Source organism: Tinamus guttatus, unplaced genomic scaffold (assembly GCF_059628265.1).
Source record: "Tinamus guttatus ecotype Peru unplaced genomic scaffold, ASM5962826v1 Tinamus_guttatus_pri_ptg001150l, whole genome shotgun sequence".
In the NCBI taxonomy this organism is placed as follows: Eukaryota; Metazoa; Chordata; class Aves; order Tinamiformes; family Tinamidae; genus Tinamus; species Tinamus guttatus.
The window spans coordinates 1,389,801-1,416,430 of NW_028289684.1; the positions used below are offsets into that span (position 1 = coordinate 1,389,801).

General features: G+C 49.4%; 1 protein-coding gene across 1 annotated transcript in view; it reads right to left on the reverse strand.

The window, feature by feature from the left end:
- Window positions 1-5,082: 5,082 nt before the first annotated feature.
- The window catches only part of PPP1R16B (protein phosphatase 1 regulatory subunit 16B), a 53,509-nt gene continuing 31,961 nt past the window's right edge, over window positions 5,083-26,630 (reverse strand). Inside the window, exons 3-11 of the mRNA XM_088538733.1 lie at window positions 14,229-14,299; window positions 12,488-12,633; window positions 10,505-10,608; window positions 10,085-10,209; window positions 8,169-8,294; window positions 7,735-7,810; window positions 7,235-7,364; window positions 6,322-6,490; window positions 5,083-5,718 (exon numbers count right to left, since the gene is read on the reverse strand). Of these exons, the coding sequence (XP_088394859.1) occupies window positions 5,197-5,718; window positions 6,322-6,490; window positions 7,235-7,364; window positions 7,735-7,810; window positions 8,169-8,294; window positions 10,085-10,209; window positions 10,505-10,608; window positions 12,488-12,633; window positions 14,229-14,299 (1,469 nt within the window). The 3' untranslated portion in view covers window positions 5,083-5,196. The remainder of the gene's footprint in view (window positions 5,719-6,321; window positions 6,491-7,234; window positions 7,365-7,734; window positions 7,811-8,168; window positions 8,295-10,084; window positions 10,210-10,504; window positions 10,609-12,487; window positions 12,634-14,228; window positions 14,300-26,630) is intronic.

The following is a 26,630-nucleotide window of genomic DNA, read 5'->3' on the forward strand; positions in this document are numbered from 1 at the left end:
CGCCGCCACTGGCGCAGCCGCGCTCCGCCCCGCGGCCCCGTTGGCTGCGCCCGAGCGCGGCCCCCGCGAGGCGGCTCCGTGTGGGGCGCCCGGGACAGCCCCGGCCGGGGCGGGCGCGGAAACCACTGACTCCAGTGAAATAATAAACCACGCGCTTCCCGTTTCGGTATTATTAAAAGAAATTTAATATTTTTTAAATTAAAAAAGTTCATTCTGTCTATTAAAGACACTGAAGTCAGGTGCTAATACTGTCGGACATACCCTTTTGGCATGAGATTTACACGCGCTTTTAGGATTTTACACATTGCTTCGACACGTTAAGAAACCATCTTTTCATACTTAGAATAGCAATAAAGTCGGTCCCATACAATATCAAATATCCTCTTTAAAAAAAAAAAGAATTAAATATATTAGACTCTGATTGCCAAAATGCCATTTTATACACAAAGCTGCTAATACAATATACAGTTCTTACATTATTTTTTTCACATAAAATAACATCTCATCACGTTTTATTTGTACATCACTTACTACCGATTGCTGGAGATAGGAGTTATTGCAGAGGGCTTGCCACGGCTTCCAGGCACCCTGCAGCAGCCCCGCGCAGCCGTACGAGGGCTACGGCCACGGTCGGGCCCTCTCCCGGCTCCCGCTGGGGAACACGCACCGAGATCCACAGGCTGAGGAACGAGAAGGGGCTCTACCGAGGCTGCCTTTTTCCCTAAACCTCTGTTTTCCCCCCCAGCTGCAGGTAGAGGTGGTTGTAGTGGGGTAGGCCTGGGAACCTGGCGTCTGGAGCTCTGCCTCCTCCATCACACTTGGAATGCAGCAAAATATTCCAAGCTTTAATTTTGCCACGGCAGATGTTGCCAACAGATCCCAGTCTTGCTCTAATCATGCGGGAGGCCTTAACGGGTCTATCTGCAGTTGGAGCAACATGTAAAGCTGGAGAACAGGCGGGAACTGCCATTGTACAGCCCCAGAGCCAGAAAAAAACCCAAATCTAGCCATTAACTGTGTTTGGTAGTAACAAGCCAGCTCTTGCTACTGCGAGTATCCTCTGGACCCTGCCTGCAGAGAACTGTTGTCACAAAGTTGGCTGATGTGATCTGTTAAATTCGGATGAAGTCATTTTTTAAATATTTGCTGTCTCTGCATCAGAGGAAGAAAGAAGTGATGATCAAGAGAGAAATGAAAGAGCAAGTAAAATATGCAAAACACGGCATGCTGTGAACAGTTTTCCCTTTGCAAAATAGTATTACATTTCAGAACAGTATTGTATGGTCACCACAAACACTTTGGGGGACTAGTCATTGAGCCATTTTTAGTGAATGTGATAAGGCACAGCTGTCTGCAGACAGAGGGGGACACCTCCCAGCAAACACACAGGAGCTCATCCGCGAGGCTCACTACAAACCGGTCCCCTTGCTTCCTCCTGTTTCATGGTACTGCTGCTTCAGCTTCAGAAAGTGGCGGAAGCAGAAGTCAGTCTCCCAAGTGGAAAACGGGGAGATAAACACTCTCATCTGCAACCCCTGCTCAGTATACTAGAGAGTTAGTATAGTCCTCCTGGGTATCTACTGGGTATTGCACTGATTTGTTATGGCTATTTCCCTGCGATGCTCCTCTGCTCCTTCCCTAGCAGGAGTTTCTCAACATCAGCCTACAAGATGGTGTGTAAGCAATCAGCAAGAGGCAGTTCTTCCCCAAAATGGGAAGGGTTTTCAGGTCCTGGAGCACCACAAAATGAGAGTAATTGGGATAAGACTGCCTCACTTGGTCCGTGAAAAACAGATGCGGGTCTGAAGCCAAAGAAATCTCAGCAACTGTACTGAGATTTCCGTTCCTGGGACTTCCTTGCTGCAGGCTCAGCAAAGCAGAGACATTACTCTGAGACACTGTTTTGCATCTGAATAAAGTCTTTCAACACGGAGAGTAAAATTGCTCTCATCAACGACTTGGTTTGCTAGAAACACTAAGACTTCAGCAAATAAGATTTTTCAAGCAGAAGGTTTGGTCCTGTGTGCACATCTGCCTAACAGGGGAAGCATCGCTCCACTTTGGGTGGTCTTTTGCAATCCTTGGAAATCTCACTTGGATGCAACTTCCAACCCACAGCCAGTGGTAGGCAATTAGTCATCTTTACCATGAAACACATCAAGGAATATTTATCAGTTACTTGTCTCCTTTCTGAGTAAGAATCATTTGCATTTGATCAGACACCACTATAGTGATAAAGCTGGAAGAGCTGCATTACTGCCAAGTTTACAGTTGCAATATAACAGTCAGTTACGGGGATTTTTATATCCTACAACCTGTAGCGTCTTTCTCCTCATCATAAATCAGTTGTTACTTTGCTCAAGATCATAGCTAGAATAATGAATGCCTGGAGTTTTACATATAAATAGAGTGAAAGACTGAAATGAAAGCTGTTTGTCTAAAACAGACTGGCTTCATGCAGCTTTAACATCTTAGCTACCTATAGGGAAAGCAAGCCTCAAACTAGCCCACAGGATTGCACTCAGCTGCCTGCTGCTCATTTGCTTGGAGGTGTGTACGACAATAAACTCAACAGCACAAAACTGCTCTGATCGGGAGCCCTAACTCCTCCCTCTGGGGAAGGGATGACTAAAGAGGCATCATCTGGCCCCGAATTTTGCACCAGTTACAACCCAGTGGACAACAGCACCAAAGGTTGTTACACTGATCCCTGAATTCCCACAAGAATTTTCTTTAAGGTAAGACCTGCTCTTAACAGCGCACAGAGACCACCTTAGATGCTGTAAAGTTTCCAGCTATGAAACCAATTTATCTCAACTAGAAAGCAACTTTTTAATCCCCTTGAGCTTCAGTAAAGCACAAGAAGTGTGTTCAAGTTTGATATTTAATGTATGAATTCTAGTAATGGAAGGACAGAGTAACAATTTGTGCACATCTGCAGGAACCAGCAGATCAGTCAGATGGGATAGAGGTTTGCTGCTACCTTTTTCCAATTTGTTCCTAAACTGATAAAAGAAGAGGACTGAATCCTCAGTGTTTGAAACAATAAATTGTCAACCCACTAATAACCTCGGATATCCCAACTACTTGGGATAACGTATCCTAAGTACCCACTTGGTAATGTATACTCATCTCTGCTGCCTGGAGCAGCAGTTTTAAAGAAGGAGAGGACCAGATCCCTGCATCACGATGCCCAGCTCCGGAGGCAGCCTCAATTTCACAGGGAGGCTGCAGCGTCAACCAAGCAGAGGACATTCCCCCATGGAGACCTGCCTGAAACACTTCCCGGGGGGATGGGTCTCAGCAGGATTGCAGACTGGTTCCCATCTCTCCTTACTTACACACTTGACTAGACCATTAGAAGTGAACAGTGTTTCTACCTGGTGGGGAGTGGGGGTGGCACTTAACAGTTCCTTTTAGCCTAAATATATTAAGGAAAAAAAACCAAAAAAACAAAAAAGAAGACATGAGGACTCCCTGACAGGGAACTTGTGCGTGAATTCTCTGCAAAGGAACATGTAATATTGATGTCCAGCTGCCAGCTGAAAGGAAAACGGGTGGAAGCGGCACTGCTACAGCAGATAGATTGCTGTAAGCAGGATTTGGCTTACACAGACACAAAACAAACATGTTTCCAGAGCTTGGGATTTAAACTGCCCGAGGAGACACATATTCCTGCAGGCAAATGGTTCGGAGTGCGGTAGCTTCTCTGTGCAGAGAAGGGCGAGAAAAACAGCACAGGTTTCTGTAGGTACAACTGGTTATCTCAACTGTGGCCAGTTCCTTGGAGCTGTCTCCAGAGGGGAAATCTCCCTTTGCCTCCCTCTTCTGTGCAAAGACTGAACTAGAAGGGCCGGTGCGCAGACCGCAGGCGAGCCCACGCTCACGTCTGCAGGGTACCAAGCCACGTGCAGGCAGCGGCGCTGGCGCTGACCCCCCTGCAGAGCCCTGTGACTGCAGCGTGGGGCCTGGCTCTCCCGCAGCAGGGAGCTGGACTCTTGCATACGCAATGTATAGAGGCCAGTAAACCCCGTCCTGGCAGCTACCGGCCACTGCCGAGGAATTCGGCACGGAAGCTGGAAAAACAACAACAAAAACCCAATCTTTGCCCTGCTGCCAGAGCAACAACTTAAGTTACCTGTTTATCAGCCAAAGAACGCGGGTTAACACAAGAGTCACAAAATCTAGGGAGATTAGAAACACTTCCATGGCAATTCTGGATTAGTGTAGCAAGCCCTTTCTCCTTATCCCTCCCAAGGCAGAAAATCAGGACACAAAGCAGACTGCTCCAGGTGCCTGTGCCGAGCATACAGAGTAAACAAACAGAATCAATAGGAAAGTGAGATCAGCAAAAGTCTGTCCAGTTTTAACAAATTAAGAGTTTAAATAGTACAAATACGTTTTTTAAATTACTTATCCCAATATAGACCTTTGTCAGTATTTTATTGCAGTAAAATTCTATTGCCAGGGCCCCTTATTGCAACACCAGTTTTAAAGCCTGTTCAGCAGCGCCTGTTCCATGAAGGGTTCTGCTGAGGACCCGAGGACAGTCGGCAGCGACCGCTCTATTTTAGCAGAACAGGCCCCAGGCCGGTTTTTGAAGGTGAGCTGTCACTGCGAGGAAACACCACCTTGCAAATGTCCTAAGGCAAGCGCAGTGTCTACACTCTCCTTTGGCTGAGCCCCTGGTACGTTTTGCATCCAGCTGCACAGAAACAGCTCAGTCCGTTCTTGCAGACCCTGCGTGGGGGCTGAGCTGCCTTCCAGGGCCATCTGCATTGCACCCAAGAGTGAATTCAGGTCTGAACTGGTACCTTGTTGTCTTACAGCAAGATGCTCAACTGCAGGGATTTTAATTCAGGTCATTTTTTCTTTCTAAGCCATCTGAGGACTTTCCAGGATTGGGAAGTGGCGTGCCGTACCTCTTCCCCGGGGAGCAGCGCTCGGGTGGCTCTTCTGGCATTGGACTGAGGTGCATCCATGGCTCTCCTGCGAGCCCCGCTCCACCTGCAACCATCATTCATCTGCAATGGAAGTAATTGGTAGGGTAAAGTACGATTCAAAACGAACAAGGCTGCTGCAGTCAGGATGTCTGTAACCAAATTCTCCCCTTGGAGTGCAAACAACCCGGCCTGTGCAATCGATCTGAGCAGCCTGCCCGCATTGGCTTTCCTCAGGGGCGAGGAACAGGCGAGCCTAGGAAATTCTGCAGCACCCGTGCACCTTCTCTTCCATCTCCTCCATGGGAGCTTTGAATTTCAAGAGGGGCGGATCGCCGCTGGACACCGTGTAATACACGGAGGTGCCGTTGGTGCTGTAGGGAGAAGTCCTGGCTGCAATCAGGTGCGACTTGGCCTCGCTGCCGTTCTCGGCGACGCCTCCCGCGCCGCTGCCGAAGTGGGTGCTGAGGAAGGGGTGGTTGAGGAGCTTGGCTGCCGCGCGCTGCCGCTTCAGTTCCGAGAGCGTTTGGTGGCCGTGCTCCTTGTAGGCGCCCCAGAGCTGCTGCGGGTCGGGCAGCCCCGGCGCGCCGTAGGGCAGCACGTGGCCCGGGTTGCTCTCGGGCTCAACCTGCATGTTCCAAACGTCCCCGTTGGAAAAGGCGTACGGGTAGGCGCTGGCAGATGCCCTGAGGCCGTTCTGGAGGGGCATTTCTACGTCGCACTGGGTGCTTTTGTTTGCTAGCTCCGGGAGCAGGGAAGAGTTCTCCAGCACTGAATTCTGTAACAAGAAAACATTAAAGAAAAGCATCTTCCCGCACGCCCCAGCACTGTGCAAAAACACTGAATTCACCTGTCGCCAGGACTATATAATGCAGCGAGTCCCAGCTAGGAATCTGGAAACTTTAACTCAGAACAAGTTGCTCAGGGGAGAAAAAAAATAAAAGCAAAGCAAACAAACAGAAACACCCCCTATCTATCTCTCTCTCTATATATGTATCTCTCTGTGTATTAATATAAAAAGCTTGTTAATACAACATGACAATAACTGAATTAAAATCCAATAACTGCACAGCAAGATTACATCCTTTTTGTCACTGCCAGTTTGTTAACTGTGAAGAGAAAGACACCCAACATAACAACCATTTTTTCCTGGCTTATTAAGGTCATATTAAAAAAAATGCTTATGCGGATGTAAGTTGAAAACAGTGTTTCCACTTCAGTGGGATATTCCAGTTTATACTAAATGAGAATTGTGTCTTTTTCTTAAATCGGATGGATGAAGCTTGAGGACGTTTCCCCTCTGCCCTGTCCCGTCCCACAGCCTGTCCCCTGCTTCCCAGCCCCGCTCTGTGACTCCCAGGGGACACAAGCGGTTCCTTACGGGGTCCGTATTCTCCTGGTCACACCGAGTCTCCCCGATTTCTCCAATGAGGCCCGAGTTTCTCTGCTCTTCGGCTGCCCCCATCTGCTGCCAGACGATGGCCTCTTTCTCGCACTCCTTCCTGTACAGGTTTGTTCGGTCCGAAAGGCTGGCCCTCCTCACCACCTTCCTGCCGGAGAAGGGAACGGAGCATCAAAGCTGTGAGCACACACGGGCTTTCCTCATACCCCGAGGCTCTTCTCGCATCCTCCCTGCACTCCATAGCGTTTCCTATTGCAATGGGACAGGAATGCAGCTTCCTGCACCCACCCAAGCAGTCAAAGGCACTAACTTGTGCACCCAAGGTGGGAGGAATCTTAAAGAGCTTTACAAGACGCCCTGCCAGCCTGGCTCGGATCCGTGCAGCTCACCTCACGTATCCCTCACATATCCACTCTGAAACCAGCAGAGCAAACACAGAGAAGGGCCCTCGGGTTGTTTAGGGAGCTCTACAGCTCCAGAGCTGCTGCTTTGAGGTCCAGCAAACATCTTAATAACGACTGTCCTAACACAGCATCATGCCCACGAGCCTTATTCCCTGTTGCTGTTCATGCACCTTCCTCATTAAAGCTCCAAGAAGCTCACGTTTGAAGCACTGCTTTGCGGACGCAGAATCCCTGGGTAGACTCTCACCACGTGGTGCTCTGTCCACAGCACTGCTTAAATCAGCGCAGAGCTGTTTTCACAGGAGAATCAAAACCCGCTGCTAGGAAAGGACCACAACCTCCAAGAGAGCTCCGCTTTCCAAAGCTAGAAGCCTGTGTCTGCCTTTCAGGGGGTTCATGCCCAAAGGACAGACAGGATCATTCCCAGCGCTCTGAGCTGCTCTGCTGTCGTGTCGGGAGGGACAACCTGTCTGGAAACCCGCACGTACCCCCGGCTGCCGGTGCTGGAGGTCCTTCGGCTCAGGGAGGATTTATGCCTCAGCTGAGATTTCATGATCACATCGTGTTTATGTTTCAGCTCCAGAAGTAATACTTTGAACTCCTCTTCTTCACACAGATCTAAGGCACACACAAAGCAAGCTGTTGGTCAGGCTGTTCTAGTGTGGTACCATTGCTGCTGTGTAACCAGCGGTGCCTTCTTGGTCCATAGACCTCCAATGCATGGATAAACAGAAAGGGAATTTAAATAGAGTGGGTTTAGTCACGAGCAAGAGAAGCGCTTCCTGAAGTACCCAGAACAAATTAGGCACTTAAATTTTGACCTCCTTAAAGTCACTGCAACTTTGATTCTAAAGACATCTGAAAAATGAAGTTAAACACTTTTGAAAGCACCATTTGAAGACTCTAGTCAGCTTAGAGGGTGGAAAAAGATCTCTAAAAGTTTTGTTCTTGGTGTCTTTGATCTCTTCTATGAGCTTAGCAAACTCACCTATTGGCATCTCATCCAAAGATGTCCTGGCACTCAAGCTGGCCCCATGGGATACAAGCAACTCAGCCATTTGCATCTGTAGAAAAGGTAAAAAAGCAAAGTTAATGTGGTCTTTTTGGCAGCTGTTTTCTGCCTCAAAGCTGAGAAGTTAGAATAAGCTAAGAAGCACTTGTATGCATGATCAAACTGGTCTAAAATTATTCTGGTACATGTGTGATGTCAAACACAGCTCCTACCATTCAGCTGCACACACGTGCTCTCCCTGAGCTTTCTTGGCACAGGTTCTTTCTGCTCCCAGAAAGATCTCATCTAACATCACCTAGTGAGTCCAGCTTGCACAGATTTCTTCCATTTGTAGAGAAGTCCACAATTCCCCCAGGCAGAAAGCCCTTTACACCATTCTCACATGAGACTTGCCAAAAAAAAAATATTACCTGGCCCCAAAAAGCAGCAGCATGGAGAGGTTCCCAGCCATCCCAGTCCTTCACATCCAGGCTCGCCCCCTGGTCAAGAAGGACTTCGGCTGCATGCAGATAACCATTGGCTGCAGCTATATGGAGCTAGGAGACAAGGAACAGAGCATGAATCCCTCCTGAGGACCAGGCTACTTCTTTTCTTCCCCACATTGAGTTTCAGTGGAATTTCTTGGATAATGCCTGAGTTTAGATTTGGACTCATGGCACATTTTATGTCTGGCAGATGCATTTTCATCAAGTCAAAGACAGGTTGCTCCTGTATCCTGAATGTCAGTATTAGCCTGTAATTCTATCTGCAGATGAAAATGCTAAACTGTTCCTAAAATCCCCTATGTATGTGTGTTAGAAGAAGAAAGGCTTCAATTAAGGCCTTTTAAGCACTTTCCAATCTGTAAGCAACAAGTAGTATCAAAATGAAAGCGTGGAATGGAGACTAACATCCCTGTAAGCTCTGCATTCTTCATGACAGAAGATCGTCTCCTCTTCCTGCACTAAGTGGCGATTTTTTTGCACAAATTTTCAGCTGCTTTAGCAAGGGCACTCCCATTCATGCTGTGGTTGCTTCCACCATTAAAAAACACGGAGCCATCTAAATCCACATCTACTTATAGTTAAGGGGAGCTGATTTCTCAGATATGGGCCTCCAACTGCATCCATCACTTTGAAACAGCAGTAATAGCCTCCTATACTCCACCAAGACACTTCATATCTCTGGAGGTTCTTGTAATACTTGTCTGAAGCTACATTTATGAGCAAAACATTGATCTATGAGCTATTCTGGAAGTATGAACACTTCTCACAGCCATCCCATTTCAGCTGTGCTGAAGTGGAGAATAAAAATTTCTTTATTCACATTTCCACATGGATCACACCCCAAACAATTCAGCAAATGCTGGTAACGAATGCTGATGCTTGCTGGTAATTCAAATATCTTCTATCTAGACTTTATTATTGCAGGTAATATCTTTGTGAGGTTGTAGAAATTAATAAGGAACCAACTTTCAGTAATAATCTGAAAAGCAAAGTTTGATTCTGATGCCAAGAGTTCTGCAGGGCTGGAAGGCAGTGTCACAGCTAGAATATCTAGAGGCAAGGCAGGGGTCATACAAAAAGGGAAGTCAAGAGGTGTGCTTAAAATTACATATATAATCCCTGCTAAAGGGAGAAACAAGTGAAAAAATAAGATGGAGTAAAGACTTCTGTCATCCAAGTCTATCTGAGGGGATGGGAGTGCCCGGGCAGGGCAGATGCCCAGTGCCTGGTGCTGCACATTGGGGCTGGGTGCTCCTCTCTGCCCAAGGGTGAGTGCCATCCTGTGGGAACAAACGTGCCGCTTCCTCCTCCCCAGCTAGGCATGGGGCAAAGCAGAAAGGCGAGACGAGAGGAAGTCTCCAGAGGGCCCTGCGCCCAATCCTGCTCCCATTAACATTAGAGGAATCCCCCAAGCTGCCATGGAGGTCAAGGCAGACAACAGCATCAGCCAGAAGTGAAACATTCCTGGGAGGCCTTTCAGCCCCTGAGCTTGGCACGAGACCACGTTCAGCACCGCCTCAGCGCAGGATTTCTTGCACCTTATAGAGAAGCTGCTATCAACTGCCGTCACACACGACCCAGGAGCCCGGCAGCCTTCAAGCTACTGGATGAGAGAGTTGCATGAACAAGGGACTCTCTTCAAAAAGTGCAAGTTAGATCCTTGCTTAAGCCAGCTGTACTGGTGAACAGAGCTTGCTCCTGTGCGGCAATAACCAGGGGAAAGGAGTGACCTGTTTCCTCTCCCTGAACTGGCACCTTGTGGTTTTCTCTGACCTCCTGCTACAGGGCAGGTTTCATAATGTGGAGGAGATCAAAGGCGGAACCGCAGCAGTTTCACTCACCAGCGTAGCACCTTGGGCATCAGTCCTGTTCAGGTCCTGTCCAGTCGCCAGTATGTCATGGATGTCACAGATCATGACCTGCTCCGGGGCGGCCCGCATCTCGTTGATTTTTTCCTGTGTAATTCCTGTTAAAATTCCAGTCAGAAAGAAGAGTAGGAAATCGTTTCTGTCTCCATTGGCTGAGGAAAGTTCCATTCAATTCCTGGTTGATGTGACTCTCCACCCTTCTCAGAGAGAGTGGCATGGCTAAGGGGACTGAGAGCCGTCCTTCAGCCCTCATCACAGAGACACTAGACAGAGGTAGGTTGCAAGAAACTGTGCCAAGCAGTGTCTCTCTGCTTTTCTCCAGGGGGAAATCAAGGCAATTTTCAGGACCACACTGTCCCACTTACATAGCTTACATGCAGTCGGCCTCCTTACCTTGATAGGCCATGCAAGTCTCAATGACATCCAGGGTTGGCTCATCTTCACAGAGGTCGTACGGCATGTTGCCATCTGCATTTACTGCCAATAAGTCTGCGCCACTGCAAGAAGAAAATGGCACTGATATACAAACGAAAGACCCCGCACATCACAGAGCAGACAAACCAATCATTGGGGCAGCAAAAACAAACTGAGGCCTTCAGCTGCCCAAATACCACCAAGATTTGTGTGAGATGAGGTAAATTTGAAGAAAAGGCAAGAGGAAAGAGGAAGAGGAAAGATAAATTCCAGGAGTAGATGCAATCTGCCTCCTGCATGGGATGCAGGGAACCCACCATAACTGAACATGAGACACGAAGCCTTCCCTGCTCCCCCCTAATCCTACCTCTCCTCCCAGTGCTGGACAGACCAGTGGCTTTTCAGTGCTAGGGGGGATTTATTCACCCGGTTTGTGGAAAACAGCACCAACCAGCTCCCGGGTGCCTGCTATCAGGGGAGCTGGCCGTCCTGCAATGAAAAGTTTGCAAGCGCCAGAAGAGTTTGGAAGCCTTCAATCTAGCCAAGGGCGCACTGACAAAAATAATAATTAAAAAAAAAATTCTGGCAACTATTTTTTTTTAAGCTCTAATTGTTCAAAAGCATTTTTTTTTTTAGTTTGTATCAACTCCAAGAGGCCACACTTTGGAAGCAGAATAGCCAGCTAAATCGATCCTCTATTCCCACAGCGCAGTAGCAAATTTGCGGCACCTCTCGGCTGTGCCTTTTTAGCAGGTACTAAAGGTGCCCCCCCTGAACTGAGCTCTGATCTGCCCCAAAATCGAGCAGCTTTTGAAGGACAGCAGGCAGGATTCAGCTGCATGGAGACTGAGCAGAAAAAAACTACATCAAAATTCACATTTGCAAAGTACTGAAGTTTAACAAGCAAATAAAACACCAAGGAATTGGCCATCTCTTGTGGGCTGCTGCTCCACACTGTGCTGTACACTACAGAAAGGGAATAACCCCCAGTCCTGTTTCTGAGCATGGGATCATGACATTAGGTTACTAGAGTCTGATTTAGCTGGCAACCAGGCAATACAGGGCAGCCTATGGTATCCAGAGGCCCAAACACGAGCTGCAGTTCCCTAGCCTGCCACCCATGCGCAAGGTGTTCCCTTATCCTCAATTTCAGTCAGAAATACACTATATTTGCTCCATATTTTGTTCCATTTTTCTGCCCTCATCTAAAAGCTTCCTATCCCAAGGGATTATCGTTTGCATCTCTGCCTCACTTCCTTCATTAAAAGGCCAAGAAGAAAGGGCCAAAATTTCAGTGCCTGCCTCCAGATGACAGCATGCCAAGGACAAGGGGCATCCCGGGACACAAGCATGTTCATAGCCCCAGATTACACGGGCACTCAGCAAGCAGAGGAGGAGGCTCCATACAGAGTCAAGACTGTCTGCTCCAGACAGGCTTCACAGCAGGTTCCCACTAAACGCTGCTCATAGAATACCTCAAAACACACCTACCTTTCACCTCACCAGCAAGTCTGGGACAGAGTTAAGCTTTAAGGCCTTTGCAAAGGCAAGAGGGAGGTCCAGCAGGAGCAGCCTGTCACAGTTGGGCAACAAACACATTACAATGAGCTAACTGGTTACTAATTAACACCCACTAAGGCAGGCCACAAAGTTCATCCTAATGTTGGAGCTATATGAACATCCCATCCTCCTGCATCAGTGACTCTTTGTGGCTGGGAGACTTAAAGGGATGTATAAAAGCTTCCTGCTGCAGCATCTTACAGGCTGCTCCAGCTACCCTTACTGTGAGCAGGGCTCAACAAGCACAAACACAAGTACAACCCTGCATGGCCAGAAACAGGGAATGGCCACAACTGCTCCAGTCTTGCAGGGCACCGAGCAGTCTCAGATTCCACCAGCACCAGCAGAAACTACGGCTAGAACCAGACTTGCAGGAGGGAATAGACACAAAAAGCCACCTACTGCTGGATGAGGATCTTCACCAGGTTGATATGACCACACGTGGCTGCTGCATGCAGCGGAGTCCACAGCTCGTTATCCTTGGCGTTGACATTGGCCCCATGGTTGAGGAGAAGTTTTACTATCTCTTCATAGTTGTCTATGCAGCACTGGCAAGTAAGAGATGCAGACAGGTTAGGAAAGATCAGGGTTCGCACCCTCTTGGTATTGCCAGGGTACCTGGAGACGAGGGGACCTATTTCTTCACACAGCGTTTGGCAACCAGCATCTCCAATGGGTCATATACCAAGTTCAGCACACACAGGGCAGGGCCATCGTGCAGAACATCTGCGCTGGATTTACTGGTGGTCACTGGGTTCTACAGAGTCTTGTGTTCAGGGGGCAGAATCGGTGAGGAAGCAATAGGAGGAGAGGCAAAAAGCTTCTGTGTCAATGGGTCTTTCATCTTCAATAAATTCAACAGAACCAGTGTAACACTGTGCTAAGGGATGGGGCTGAAATTCCCTTTTCCTAAGGAACAGAATTTAAAAAAAAAAAAAAAAAAGTCTTTTCTTTTTGCTTAAGTGCCTCCTGGTGGTGGCAACAGGATCCTGGATGCCCATAGAGCACCATTCCCAGGCAGCCAAGACTGCTCGCCTTTGGGGAAGTCCAAATTTGCTCCTGATTCCACCTCGCCCTCGCTTCCCAACACGAGTGTGGGTGTGATAAGGACACTAAAACACACTTCAGCCTTGTGTTGGAAGTCTGTTTCCCTGTCTACACCTCCTTCAAGACCTGAATTGGAGGCTGCAATAGCCCAGCATTGCAGTACAGGCTTTTAAGGGCGCTGAATTACCCGCAGAGCAAGGTGCAGGCAGGGTCCTGGTGGCAGGGAGCTCTCCTCCTCCCAGGAGCCTGCCTGCATTTTTAAGCAAACATCCACCCAGCTCTGAAGAGGGAAAGCGACCCGCAGAAGCCTCCGAAATCCCAAGTGAGTGAGAGCATTTACAGCAAGGGCTAACGAGGACAAACCCTGCGAGCCGCCCGCAGAGCTGGCCCAACGGCCGCGGCTCTGCGCGCGGGGCGGCCGGGCGCTGCGCAGCCCTCGCGCGGGGCACTCGGACCCGCCGGCCGCTTCTCGCCGAGCTGCAGGACCCTGCAGGACGGGTGGCGACGGAGACGACCCCTCAGGACACCCTCACAGCATCGTCAGCACGAGCTATCTCAGGAAGGCTGCAGACCTACGCGCCAGCACGACGGCCGCGTCTTCTTACTGGGCATCAGTGGCTGCTGCCTCAAACTGAGCTGTGGGAGTCACTGAGCCTCTCGAAAGCAGATGAGGGGCCAGATTGCACGCAGGCTCCCTGAGCATCTTGTGTGCCATTTAACTAGAGCATTTCCAAGCTGGTGGGCTGCAGGAGTCTCTTGAAAGAACTTGGAGTTAATCTTCTTTAAGAGTTTGCTGCCCTGCCCTACAGAGATTACAGAGTGGGAGAAATGTCTGAACCTCATGTTTGAACCCAAGCCCCAGCTCCTGAGTTCTTCCCACCACCAACCAAAGTCAGGGATACATCAAGAGAAGGGTTTGATCCTTGTTTGCTCCACAGGAAGGAGCAGTCCTCAGCACAGCACAGTAAAAAAGCTGCTTTAGCTGATGAACAGAAGGAAATACTGCAGCGATCTCCATTTTCCACGGGTGCTGAGCCTCGGGCAGCGCTGCGCCGAGGGTCGCAGAAGCAGCAGGGACCTCTCCCCAGCGCCTCACCTGATGCAGTGCAGTTAATCCATCTTCATTGCACAGGTCCGGGCTGATGTTGCTCTTCAGCAAGTAACACACTGCAAGGGCAAACGAGAAGAAGAAAGAGCATCAGGTCAATAACCCCAGTGCACCTCAGGTGTTCAGAGAGCCCTGGCCACTGGCAGGCAAGATCTCCTGCCCGGGCAGGGCGTCCTGGCACTGAGTGCAGGAGCTGCCCTGCAGCTCGGGGCCAAGAGCCCCACCACAGCAGGGCACAGGAGCCTTCCCAATTTTACCCAGTAGAGAGCAGCAGCACACAATTTTCCCACCAACTTCATCCCTAACACAGACTTCGTTTTGACCTCTATCATTTTCATAATGCTGTGCCACAATTGAAATGTTTATCTTCTCATTTGCAACATCTTCAAATGCAGCTACAGCACAGGAGAGCTCCAAAGCACTCGGTGATTTTTAGGTCTCAAGCTACTGCTGTAAGAGCCAAGAGCGCACGTGGTGGGGGATGAGTCTTGCTTGAAGACGTGACCAATCTGAGACCCAGATCCCAAACAATCCCAAACACGTAGTGTGGTCAGAGGCCTGGCACACCTAAACTATGCCAGGGTTGTGTTGGATGCTTCATATCAGCTGCTGGGAACATGAAGAAAACCATCTGCCCCCAGGTAAAACATGTGGGATACAGATTTTGCACAAAGTAATAGCAATAAGACTAGAGACAAAGTAATCTAATATCAACACCATGAATGCTGAATGAATCCAACATTACAGACAGATTTTGCTTCTTTATACCTGCCTTCTATTGGTTACATTCTCATTCCCTGTTTTTTTCTCCAGAGATCTCACTACCTAGAATGCTCTCAGCTCCAACATCATCCGTGCAGAGCCAGAGGTTCACGAGTGTTTCTGGAGGGCCAGCAGAGCAGCAGATACTCAAGACCCATCTTATTTGTGGGCAATGATGCAACCATTAAGAGAAACCAGAGCCACAAAATAAAGAATGCTAATGAGGCTAAAAGGGCAATAAATATTTTTAGAGTTTGTGATCAAAGACTGCAACGCTGGTCACCCACAAAGCACCCTACATTTTGCTTTTACTAGATAAAACCTGTATATATATTGAAAAAAAAAAAACAGAATAAGACAGAGGTAAATCCCCCTCACCATGTCAGTCAGCAGCAGCAAAATTTTTTCCAGCGAGGAAGACCAGTGCGTGTCCTCCTAATAGGAGCCGACTGATGGGCACATCATTCACCAGCGGATCTGCTTTCCTGTTATTTACTTTGCATGCTCTGCCATTAGGGGCTTAATTCAATCTCAGTCATTTAAGAGCCATTGTGCACTGACGACACGCAGCTCCATAACCATGTTTTGCCCAATTATGGAGATTTGGACAAGTAGATGCTGGCAAACTACCCTCACGAATGCAGTCCCTCCATGGGGAGAAGCAGCAGCATAAATCCCAGCTTGTTATGGACTATCCACACCTCCCCTTGCATCTTCCAGAAGGTTGAGCCCCTGAAGCTACGACTGCTGAGTACCTTTTATCCTTAGGCTTCAGGATAAGGGATGGTATTTCTGAACTGCAGAAGGCAACCTGTGTTCCTGTCTGTTTAGGAACGCTGCCCACCACCTGGATCAAACCCTACCATCCTTGCATGAGGGCCAGGCAGAACAAGTCTTCTCTTCTGATGAAATATGGGAGAAATGCACATTTGTGCATTTGCTAGTGGCTGAGAACAAGAAAGGGGGTCACAGGCGCAAAGTTCTGCAGCGCGAAACGATGGCAGAGCAAGTAAAATGCAGCAGCGTTGGCAGCAGATCTGCTCAGCTGCTTAAAAGTCCAATGGAAGAGACCAAGGAAGCAGATTAATCCATCAATACCAACTGGTCAAAAAGTTCACGCGTGATGGAGGTATCTTCCACCAGAGCTGGGTGGTTAAACCAAAGTAACACTCATTTCTTTGCTCACATGGATGGTAGACAAGGTTTGCTCATAACTGAGGTTTCCACGAGCTTTGTAACGAAGAAAGAAGAGAGCCCAAGATAGCACATGGATACAGACCCTACGGAAGGGGCTTTTATGGGTTATATTTCAGAGCACAGCAGCAACAGCCTCCACTTTAACACTTCTGATTAACTTCTTAGAGCTCAGCCCCTACCTAAAGCGCTTGAGCTCTTTGAAACCTTCCTCGCGCGTAGGCGGCACAAGGGGCTGGATGCCTGGATACACTTCATGACATGTCAAGAGCGAGTTGTGGGAAGCAGTTTCTAACGCAGAGCAAATGACGGAATGAAAATGATTACAATGAGAGCTGGGTGAACAAATTGTTGTGAATAATTCATTGCAAATTATATTAACTGAACGATCCTTCAAATGTATTTTCCATTATTCTGCTTGCTCTGCCTATAATTGAACTGCACACACACCAAGATGGTGCACATCAATCTTTGATTTATATTTTATCATTTATATCTGGGTTGTGTTAAAATGGAAAAAGCTCCCATGACAGCTGCGAAAACACATCCTAAAATGACCAGGTTTTATCAGTCACAAGCCCTTGGGCAGCCCGAAGTGATTCTCCTCCTTGTCCACCAAACCAACCTACTCCAGAGGGGATCCCTTCCTTCCCAGTCATGTCCAATCTCACTTATTTTCCCTAAAACCCTAAAATTAGGGTGAAAACAAAGGAGCTACCACAAAGGTCTCAAGAAAGATTGAGAGAGAGACAGTCAGGTCTCTCACCCAAAGAGGGATTACAGCAGCGTTATTTTTCACCTGTGTTACCTCACGCCACATTTATATTGGACACAGCTCTCCCAAAAAGCTTCCTAAACCCCTAAACCTCCTGAACCAGATGAAAACTTTTTTTTTTTTTTAGGGCGGGGGGGAATGGGTAAGAATGCCTTTGCCAGTGTAATTCCTCCTTTATAAAAAAAAAGCAACACCATAACATTCTAGATACTATTACACTCCCATCTGTACCCGCTTTTGCATACCTTAAGTATTACTAGCTCATAAGAGGGAAAGAGGAGAAAAATAAATAAAAGGCAACTGACACTGACACCATGGAGGGGGGAAGAAAAGCCTTTCTGATAGGAAGACCTGATTCTTCTGAAAAATACACAACGCAAGCTGTTCAGGTTGAGCTAGCAGGTTTACCAGCGTGCTCAGTGTTATACACACACACACATAAACGTATATAGACCATTATTATTATTATTTAATCCAGGTTTATTTTGATCCTTTGCACTCAAACAGTTTAGCTTGGAAAATGATTCTTAAACTCTTGCTGCTTCCTGGTTCTCAAGCTACTTTTAAAAGCTACCATTGAGGTTTCCAAAGCAGTGGGAGAATTCTTGTACGTTTAGACCGGATTTCACTGAATAAAATTAAGGGAAATTTCATGTGCACTAAGATACACACTTCCATACATCAAGTGTACGTTATTTCCACCCTGACAGAGCTTTGACCGAGGCCCAGCATGACTTCTGGTGATGCCCGTGTCACCTGCACGTGTTAGCAAAGGTCTCAGGAGATGGGAGCCCCAGCCTGCCGGGTCCTGTCCTCCGGATGGGTTCAGCTGCTTGCAACACTGCATTTTTGCTGGTAGGTTCCTTCAGGAATGCTTATTACACAGCAGAAACCTTGCCAAGAAAGCTGCACTGAAGCTCTGAGCGCTTGGCCAACAGAGCATCCAGGCTCCCAACGCGGCCTATTTGTTCTGAGCAATAACAAGGTGAACGTTCTCAGCCTTGTCCTCCATCTCCTGCCACCCAGGACCAAGAGCCCATCCGGGGCCGTTGATAAAGTCTGCAGCTCCCTGGAGCTTCTTGAAAGACGGAAAAAACCCACAGATAACAAACCCACACTCAGACAGCCTCAAACATTTGGAATATCTAAAAATAAATATGGCCCAGTTTGCCCGCTGAGCTAGCAACGGGGACAGCCCATCCTGATGGATCACGGAGCCTTCTCAGGAAGTTTCAGAGCCTGTTGAGACACTTCCCACCTGGTTTATGGCTGGGCACACACATTCCTGCTAACATGCTCATGGATACGGGAAGTTTGGAGGGAGGCCAGCCGAGTCCCATCTGTTTCACTCCACACTCACACGGGCAAGAGGACTTCATGTGGTTACACTCAGCCCAGGTGCTGCTTCTCTCAAGGAAAAGCTATTTCTGATCTTAATGCTCATTGCTTCACAGCAAACACCCTTCTTGCCCTCCCCGCAAAAACGTGCTTTTGATGGGAGGCTTTCTGCAAAGCTTGGAAGAGGCTATGAGGATACCGAGGCCTGGTCTGTATGCAGGCTTTACTTCAGCAGCGAAGTGGGAGTTAGCAACATCTGCCTGCCCCCCCCTTTTTTTTTTTTTTTTTTTGCATAAATTCCAGCTCTTCCTCCCCATTAATGCCTATTATAATCATTTTTTCCTCTATGCTGTGACTCCCAACCAGCACCTCCGTCCTGCAGCGCAGAGCTCAATACACTGAGGGAGCTGCAGGGCACTGAGCAGTGGTCGCAGCCAGACACCCAAACCCTGGGCATTTTTCTTGCTCTGTCTCTACAGACTTTAGGCTCCAATAATCCACTTAGCACTAGTGATGCAAAAGCATCTCTCTCTTACGGATGCCATCCACCCGGGATTATTCAGATAAGTAACAGCATGCAAGTCACCCATCAGCAACCAGCAATGCTCAAAAGACACGGCAGAAACAAAACCAAATTCATTTCAATAAAGGAGGAAATTAAAACTACAGGATGCCAACATCTGACAAGTCCTTTTAAGGATGTAGCGTGATGCTAAAAAGCAGCCGCAAACTCTCTTCCTGCACAAAGCGAACAGTGAAATTGGTCCACACAGAGCTACCAAGTACACAGAGGAAAACTGAAGTCAGAGATTATTTTCTCAGTTTCCCAGTCCTCATCTGCTATTGGAAAAATGCATAAATCATTTTGGTATGGTTTTTAAACAGATGATGGGCTTGTAAGGGATGAGTGTTTTATACAACCTTCGGGCTCAGCTGCCTTCAGCAGATTTCTGTGGGCAGGGAGCCAGGAGAGCAGATCTCCCAGCATCGCTGTGACAGTGGCACCTGGGCTGCCAAAGAGCCCTCTCCGCTCCTCAAGAGTCATTTGGGAGTAGACGTTTTCTATGAATTTGCTTGTTTAAAGACTGCCAAAAAGAAATTAAGGCAGGCTAAGGGAACTACAGATGGAGGAGACCATGACCAAGTCCATGACCAGGTTTCACAAAGGACAATACAGTAGCTGTAGCAATGAGCAGTGCTGTGGTTTTGGGTTTTGTTCTTTTTTTCCTCTGGTACGTTGCTGCTCTGAATAATTCACTCATTTAAAAGTTAGATGCCAGCCCTCGCCTGCAGCCCCCGCAGCAGGAATGATTCTGGCTGGCAGAGCTGGGAGCTCCAACAGTAGGTGATGACTGAAGGAGAGCAGCGTCTTCCAACAGCACTCAGGCAAGGAAGCTGCTCCCCCCCCAATGCTTTGGGTTAGCACCTTAAATACTGGGCTTGAAGCAAGGAAAATTAAATAAATAAATGAGGCAACCGAGATATCACGCTTTCCTTCATGTTCCAGATGGAGTTTGATGAAGGACCTCCTGGACCAGGTTGGGCCAGGACCTCCTGCTCTCCTATTGCTGCAGCTAGTTCCAGCTCTCTTCTCATGAAAAGCTCCACTCAGCAGCCATGCGAACACATGCAAATCCATTCAGACAACGCAACATCAAAGCCTTTTATCTAAACAGCACAGAAGATCCCACCTAACTACCTGTTCAAAGACAACTTTTGATGTATTGGACCAAAACCTAAGACATGCAGCAGTCACCATGGGCAAAGGCTATACTAAGCCTATTAGGAAATCAATCTTTCAGGGCACCAGAAGAGATATGCAGCAAAAAAAAATTAATTGGCTTTAATAGAAATAACAGCTTAAGAAATGCTTAGATAAAAGGAGGCAGTGGTGCCAGGAGGCAAAATCTGCTAGCTGTCTTCCGAGTGTGTGAAGCCCTCGGTGATGACAGGTGATGGTTCGGGCTGAGGATCCCCCTGAAGCCCTCGGTGATGACAGGTGATGGTTTGGGGTGAGGATCCCTCTGAAGCCCTCGGTGATGACAGGTGATGGTTCCGGGTGAGGATCCCCGAGGGATGCAGAACCCCACGTCCAGGCCTGAGGCCGCGGCTCACGGCCGCGTGGAGCCCGTCCTGCCCGCCCGTCCGAGCGCCGCGCGGGGACGAGGCGCTCTGTGGCGGGGCCTCGAGGCAGCGGCGCTGCGGGAAGCGGCGGCCGCGCGGCCGGCGTCGCCGCCAGCTCCTCCGGGCCGGACGCGCCGCCGCGCGGCTCTTCCGCACGCCGCAAGGGAAACGTCTGTGAGGTAGAAAGTTCCCCTTCCTCCTGCTCCTGTTTTTTTGAAGAGATTGTGGTTTCCTTTCAAAAAGCAAACCCTGCGGGGGGTGGGGAAATAAAAGAAATGCTTTCCTGCAAGCCTGGGAGCCACCGTGACACACAGTTACTCAGCAGCACAGCTTAAGCGACAGGGAGGTCTGAATTTCACCACCGCGTCCTCCAGCGACGCCGCCGGTGCCACGAGCAGAGCACGCTACAGCCCCTGCGCGAGGCTCCGCCACCAGGCTCGCCCCGTGTCACCGATGTGACATCTGCAGCTGAGCCGGAGCCAGGCGCCGGAGGCTCCGGATCCCTTGCCAAGGTCACGGGGATGGTCCCTGGCACAGCTGTGGCAGCGCCCAGGCCCTTGAGCCCCAGCAAACTCCCCTGCCCTCTGCCTGCTCATCCCCACTCCATGGCTGCGGGCTGGAGCCGGGGCGCTAGCAGCTTCCAAGGCAAACAGACCGCCCGGGGAACCTCTTAGGGACAGAGTTCAGTAATTGTGTACAGGGATATTTTCTAAAGGAAAGCACGGACCTGTCGCTCGATAGCGGCTCCTGGCCCGTGTCGCTCCCTGGGGAAGGTCTCCACCTCGCAACGGCGGCCAGGGCCCTGTTTGCAAACTGCGCTGCGGAATTGGGCAGGGAAAGGGCATTGCAGAAAGGCAAGGAGGGAGGGAGGCAGGGTCACCTGGAGGGCTCGAGGCAGGGCGGCCAACTTCATTTAATTAACAATCAGGAATAGTGCTGTGACCAAGGTGCGGAATGAAGCAGGACTGGTAGCCAAGCCTCCGTTTCATAACCAACCTTCCTTGATCTTCAGCAGGCAGCTAGCCATGACAGCCTCTCTATTTTTAGTTATTTTTTTAAATTTCTTCCTCTCTCCCCTTGCAAGCCCTTATCCCCAAAGTTCACAAGTTCCAGGAAGAGCGAGTAAATCCTACTTCTCCTCCGGAGCTGCCAGCCAGCTTCCTTTCAATCCTCATTTGAATGCCTCTCACGCAAAGAGATATCGCACAAGTCAAGAACGTATTTTGCATTAATAACAAAAGTGCATTTAATTTGCTTCCCAGGCCCAACGCCTGGAATCCAGAAGAAACCCCGTGATGTTCAGCGCTCGCCCCGTAGCTGCTGTCTCACGTCGCAGAGCCGTACGGGGCCACGGGCAGCTGTCACCAGCGGCCAACAATCGTGCCATGACACAGGCCAAAGGCAAGTTGTCCATGCAGGGGACAAGCCCCCAGCAAGGGGCAGCATCAGCACATTGCTGCTGGAGACCAGGGGCAAAATAGTGAGTAGGATGTTAGAAACCACAGGGACTTCTCTCCCAGCCTCTGGTAACCAACACGCTACGGTCAGAGGAGCCGCCACGGCTCGTGCAGGAGCGGCGCGTCACGCAGCCCTACATGGAGGCAGCTTCGCACATTCCAGAGCAGAGTCAGGAGCGAGGCCTGGAGCGACACCAAATACAGTCTCTCATGATAAATGAGAAAACTGAAAGAAGGTATATGAAGAAGTTCATGTGACAGCTGTTACGTGGGACATCAGTGTCCTGCCAGCTGCAATGTTGAGGCCTGAGACCTTCAGCTCACAGGACACCTGCCTGCTGGAGAGCCCAGCATAAACTCCCTGTAGGCTGCTGGGGTTGCAGGCCAAATCTGAACCCAGTTATCTTGAGTATTCAACCCCAAAAGAGCCCTACTGTCACAAATAGACATATATTTATTCCTCATTTTCCATAGAAGGTTTCGAGTCCCCTCTTTCCCTCTTCGTGACTCCTCCAAGACTGCACAAGGACAGAAGACTTGCAAATTAGGCTGAACGACTGGACAGGCAATGATACCATTTCAGACGCTCTGCACTGTGTACAGAGGCCCTTTTTTAATATTTGCTACACTAGCCACACTGTACAAAGTTGACCACTCTGATATATCTTCTGTCACAAGTTTGTTGCAAATTCTGCTTCCCACACACACAGCAGAGAGCAAATGAGCGTGCCATGCCAGCGTGCCAGAGCACAGCTTCATGCCTACCATGAGGTTACCCACCAGCAGACAGCCCAGGAGCTTTCCATGTCATTTAAATTTTTCCATATCCACTCAAAAATAAGGTTCAGCCTCTTGCCCTCACCCCTCCCTGCTGCATCCTCACACCGCAAGGCCCTGCCCCACGCAGGAGCACAGACCCAGGCAGGTTTTGCTGCCCACGCTCCTCTGCGGAGCTCCCTTCGCTTTGATGCAGCAAAGAAAGAAACCGTGCGTAGCATTGGGAGCCCTTTCCGTTTTCCCCAATAGTTCATTCGTTTTCATTTCAGTCACCCTAAACCTTTCATCTGCAACACAGGACAATTCAGCAAAAACATCCAGACCAGAGCCAAGCAAAGCAAGAAAACTGAGCTCCCTTGCAGCAACTGCAGAGAAGCGGAGCAGGAAGGATGCGCCCTCAGCAGAGGGGGAACGTCTGGGGTCCAAACCCACCAGCACCCTTCAGGCTGGGGATTTCAGCTTGGTCTCCCAGCACATACAGCAGAGCCCTAACAGGCCTGGGAGCCCATGCGGGTGTCTCTGGGCTCATTAGTGAGTATCTAATGTAGAGTGGAAAGGTGACAGCTGGGGGCTTCCCAGCAGATCACTTCAGTCTGAAACTCAGCACGGCAGGTTTCACCCGCTCCGCAAACGAGCCCTTTAGTCTCGGCACTACAGTGACTGTTTTTTTCTTTGTTTTTCACACAGTGATATTATAGGACTAACCAAGTATAGTTTAAATTGCTAAGCTCTTACACAGGTGGTTGTTCCATGCTTGAAGTCTCTTGTCAAAATGCTGCATCAAAGCAGCATCACTGGGCACGTGGAGGTTACAACAGCACAGGGAAGTGCCAGTTTGCTGAAGTATAGCATATTTGCCAAAAAGCAACAGTTTCCAAAATAATCAGCAGTCATTAAAATTTCCATTAAGTTTTGCCAATACTTGCAGCAGGACTACTCTCCTCACCATGGTGGTGAAAGAATTCCTCCAATTTCTGCATTAAAACCAGTACTGCTAACAGACCATGTTATTCTGTTGTGTTTGCTTCTAAGAAAGCTTGTCCAGCACCAGCAGACTCCTGCTGACAGGGACCTCTCTCATGATACATTTACATTACCAGATCCCAAATGCCTAGGGCCACAGCTGGGTGTCTTTAGCTGTGACAACAGGAGACAGGTGACACCTTCCCAACATCACCCGAGGGGCCGGTCACCGTGTCCTCCACATCCCTTATACCTAAGGGTATCCCATAGGCTCCCCTGCGACACTGACCGTTGTGGCTAGGGGAAAACGCGGCACGATCACGTTACCGAGATGAAAGGGAACCCCTGCCTCGAGTCACCTCCCGGCAACGCCACAGTAATATTTCAACCTAAAAATTTATAGCAACAACAAGATGCTTTAGCAGCTAAACCCACCTTAGCGTAAGGTCATTAAAGTAATTACTGCTTAAGCAGCTGCTCGTGCTGCTCTGCTCACAGCAACGATTGCAGCCACAGAGGGGGATCCCACGGCCACTGCGGGGGCCCAGGAGTCCGGCCCAGTTAAGCAGTAAGAGCTCAGTACCGGGAAGATTCGCACCTCATCCAACAGCTTGTGCAGGCTCTGACAGCCCCAACATTTTCCTGCCACTGAAACTAAGTAAAATTCAGTATTTCCAGCACCGGGTGTAACGAAGCAATTTTGGCAGAAGCTTCTGCTCAAAGAATTTGCTTTTATTTCTATTTAATAAGCAGCGGCGGAGGTCTAGAGCATCTTATTCAAAGGTCTATAGCATCTCATTCAGCGTCCTTCCCGAGACCGAGCCCTTCCTGAATGGGAGCGGGCTGTGCTAGCCGGGAGCGAAAGGGCCCTTTGAGGCCGGGGGAAGCGGTGTGGGAACAGCAGGGCAGTGTGCTCCTTCCGAGACACCGCGCGCCCTGTTAGCGCGCGCGGCGGAAGCGCGGAGCTCCAACTCCCCCGCCGATTCATTAAGCCAGGTGCATAATTCTCTCCTCCCACCAGCCCTGTCCTTCAAACGAGCACGGACGCCCACACGCTCAGTGGGCCCCATCCCAGGACACACGTCTCCATTTCGGGAGCTGCTAGAGATCCGATCCCTGTTGTTGTGTGTGTCCCCAGTTACAAAGGCGTCCTCAAGTGGTGTTGGCCCCAACTTTGTCTGGAAAAACACAGTGGAACAGCCTAAAAGGAGTCCTTGCTTTCCAAGAAGCTGTTTGCAATGAGCAATTCAGGAATTCTCCACATTTCACAGAGAGTGAGGCAAATCCCATGCCAAGCCTCAACCATCACCTCAGTTAGCGCAAAGGAATCTGCTCTCCTTCTATACATCTCATCATAAAGAATAATTCCTGTGGAAAGGGCCCAAGACAACCAGAAATATCCAACGAGGGCTGGATCTCACATGAGAAGCTGAAACCAGTAGAGTTGCATAACCAAGACCTGACCTACAAACCTCGAACCGAATTCCATCTCTCAGCCCTCGAGACGTGAGTGCGTCAACAGGCCCCGCTGCCCTTGGCTTCAGGCAACGGACTGTCCAGAGGCCGTGGCTCGACCCCGGGCACCAAGTGGGGGGCACTGCCATCCCTCCATCCTGCACACCCATGGCAGCTCCAGCAAAGCAGGCCCTGAAAGCACCAGTGAAACCTGCGCAGCCTCCCAGGCAGTTACCAGTATCGCTAGGGGACCACGTACGTAATGTTGTTGGGTCTCCATATAGCACTGCTTGGTTTGGGAGGAAAGACCTAAGAAGGAAAAGCAGCCTCCGGCACTGCCTCTGCTACCAAGTCAGGGCGTATGGGAGCACTGAAGCAAGTGGCAATTTCCAAAGAAACACACACCCAGGGCTCCTGATCAAACAGCCACACACGGTGCTCCGGGGACAGAACAACTGCGGGGGCTAAAAGGAGCAAGATGACAATCAGGCTTGGTATGAAGCACGGAGAGTTTTCTGGAGGGATAAAATTAACTTCTCCACTGCTGCAGCCTGCTCTCCGGTGAGGCTGTTTCTCAAGGGGGCTCCTTCTCTAGACAGACCCAAGACAGAAATTTGGCTTCAGGTGTTTTGCGCCTCTAAAGCGCAGCAGCATCAAAGGGATTAAAAAGGAGGACATACACACTAGGGAATTCCAGTAAACAAAACGGCTATAAGAGAAGAGACAAATGTTGAGTGTATTCGGCCACAGCTGGTGCAAGGTTACCACCAGCGCAGGCAGAGAGGAACAAAAAGTTCTCCAAGGAACTGAGGAGAACAGGGGCTTTCATAAGGAAGTCCTCACTTTGGCAGCTGCTGGGGATGTTTTACAGCCATTTGGTCCCTTTTCCATCCACCTCAGGATTTTTTAACCAAGGAGCTTCTTCAGCTAAACTCATGTATTACAAAGACCCCCCAGCTTTTAGGCTGACAATCCCTTCCTAATACTGTCTTCGTCATTTTGCCCTATGCTTCCCAATATTCCCTATAGAAATAAAGGGAAATTTGTTGTTGATGACCTCCCTCAATGGGCTAGCAAGCAGGGCTGCCCTGATCCTCTGCTCTGTCCTATTGGGCCATGTTTCTGCACGAGTCGCCGTGCGTTCGCGTGGCACAGGGTAATGCATCTTCCCTCACCAACAAACACTGCCCTTCCACTAGAAAAGCAGTTTGACCCACATTCAACTTATCACGACAGAAAAATGAACCCAGCCTGGAGCTGGGAAACGGCTACGAGCACCTCTCTGCAAGGCCCTCTCACCTCCTCCCGCTGCCGTCAGCCACTCCAAGCCCACTCGAGTCGCACATCAAAGACGACGTGAGCACCACGCGATACCTCGGAGTCATCGCGCGCCCCCGCAGAGCTCATTAACAGCCTGATTTCCTTACAGAGCATCCCCGCGACTTTTCCAAAGCAACAGGATTTTGCAGGAAGCAGCGTCTCACTGAGGCTCTCTGAGCCACCGGAAGCAGCCGGCAGAGCCCGAGCCAGGCAGGGACCTTCACG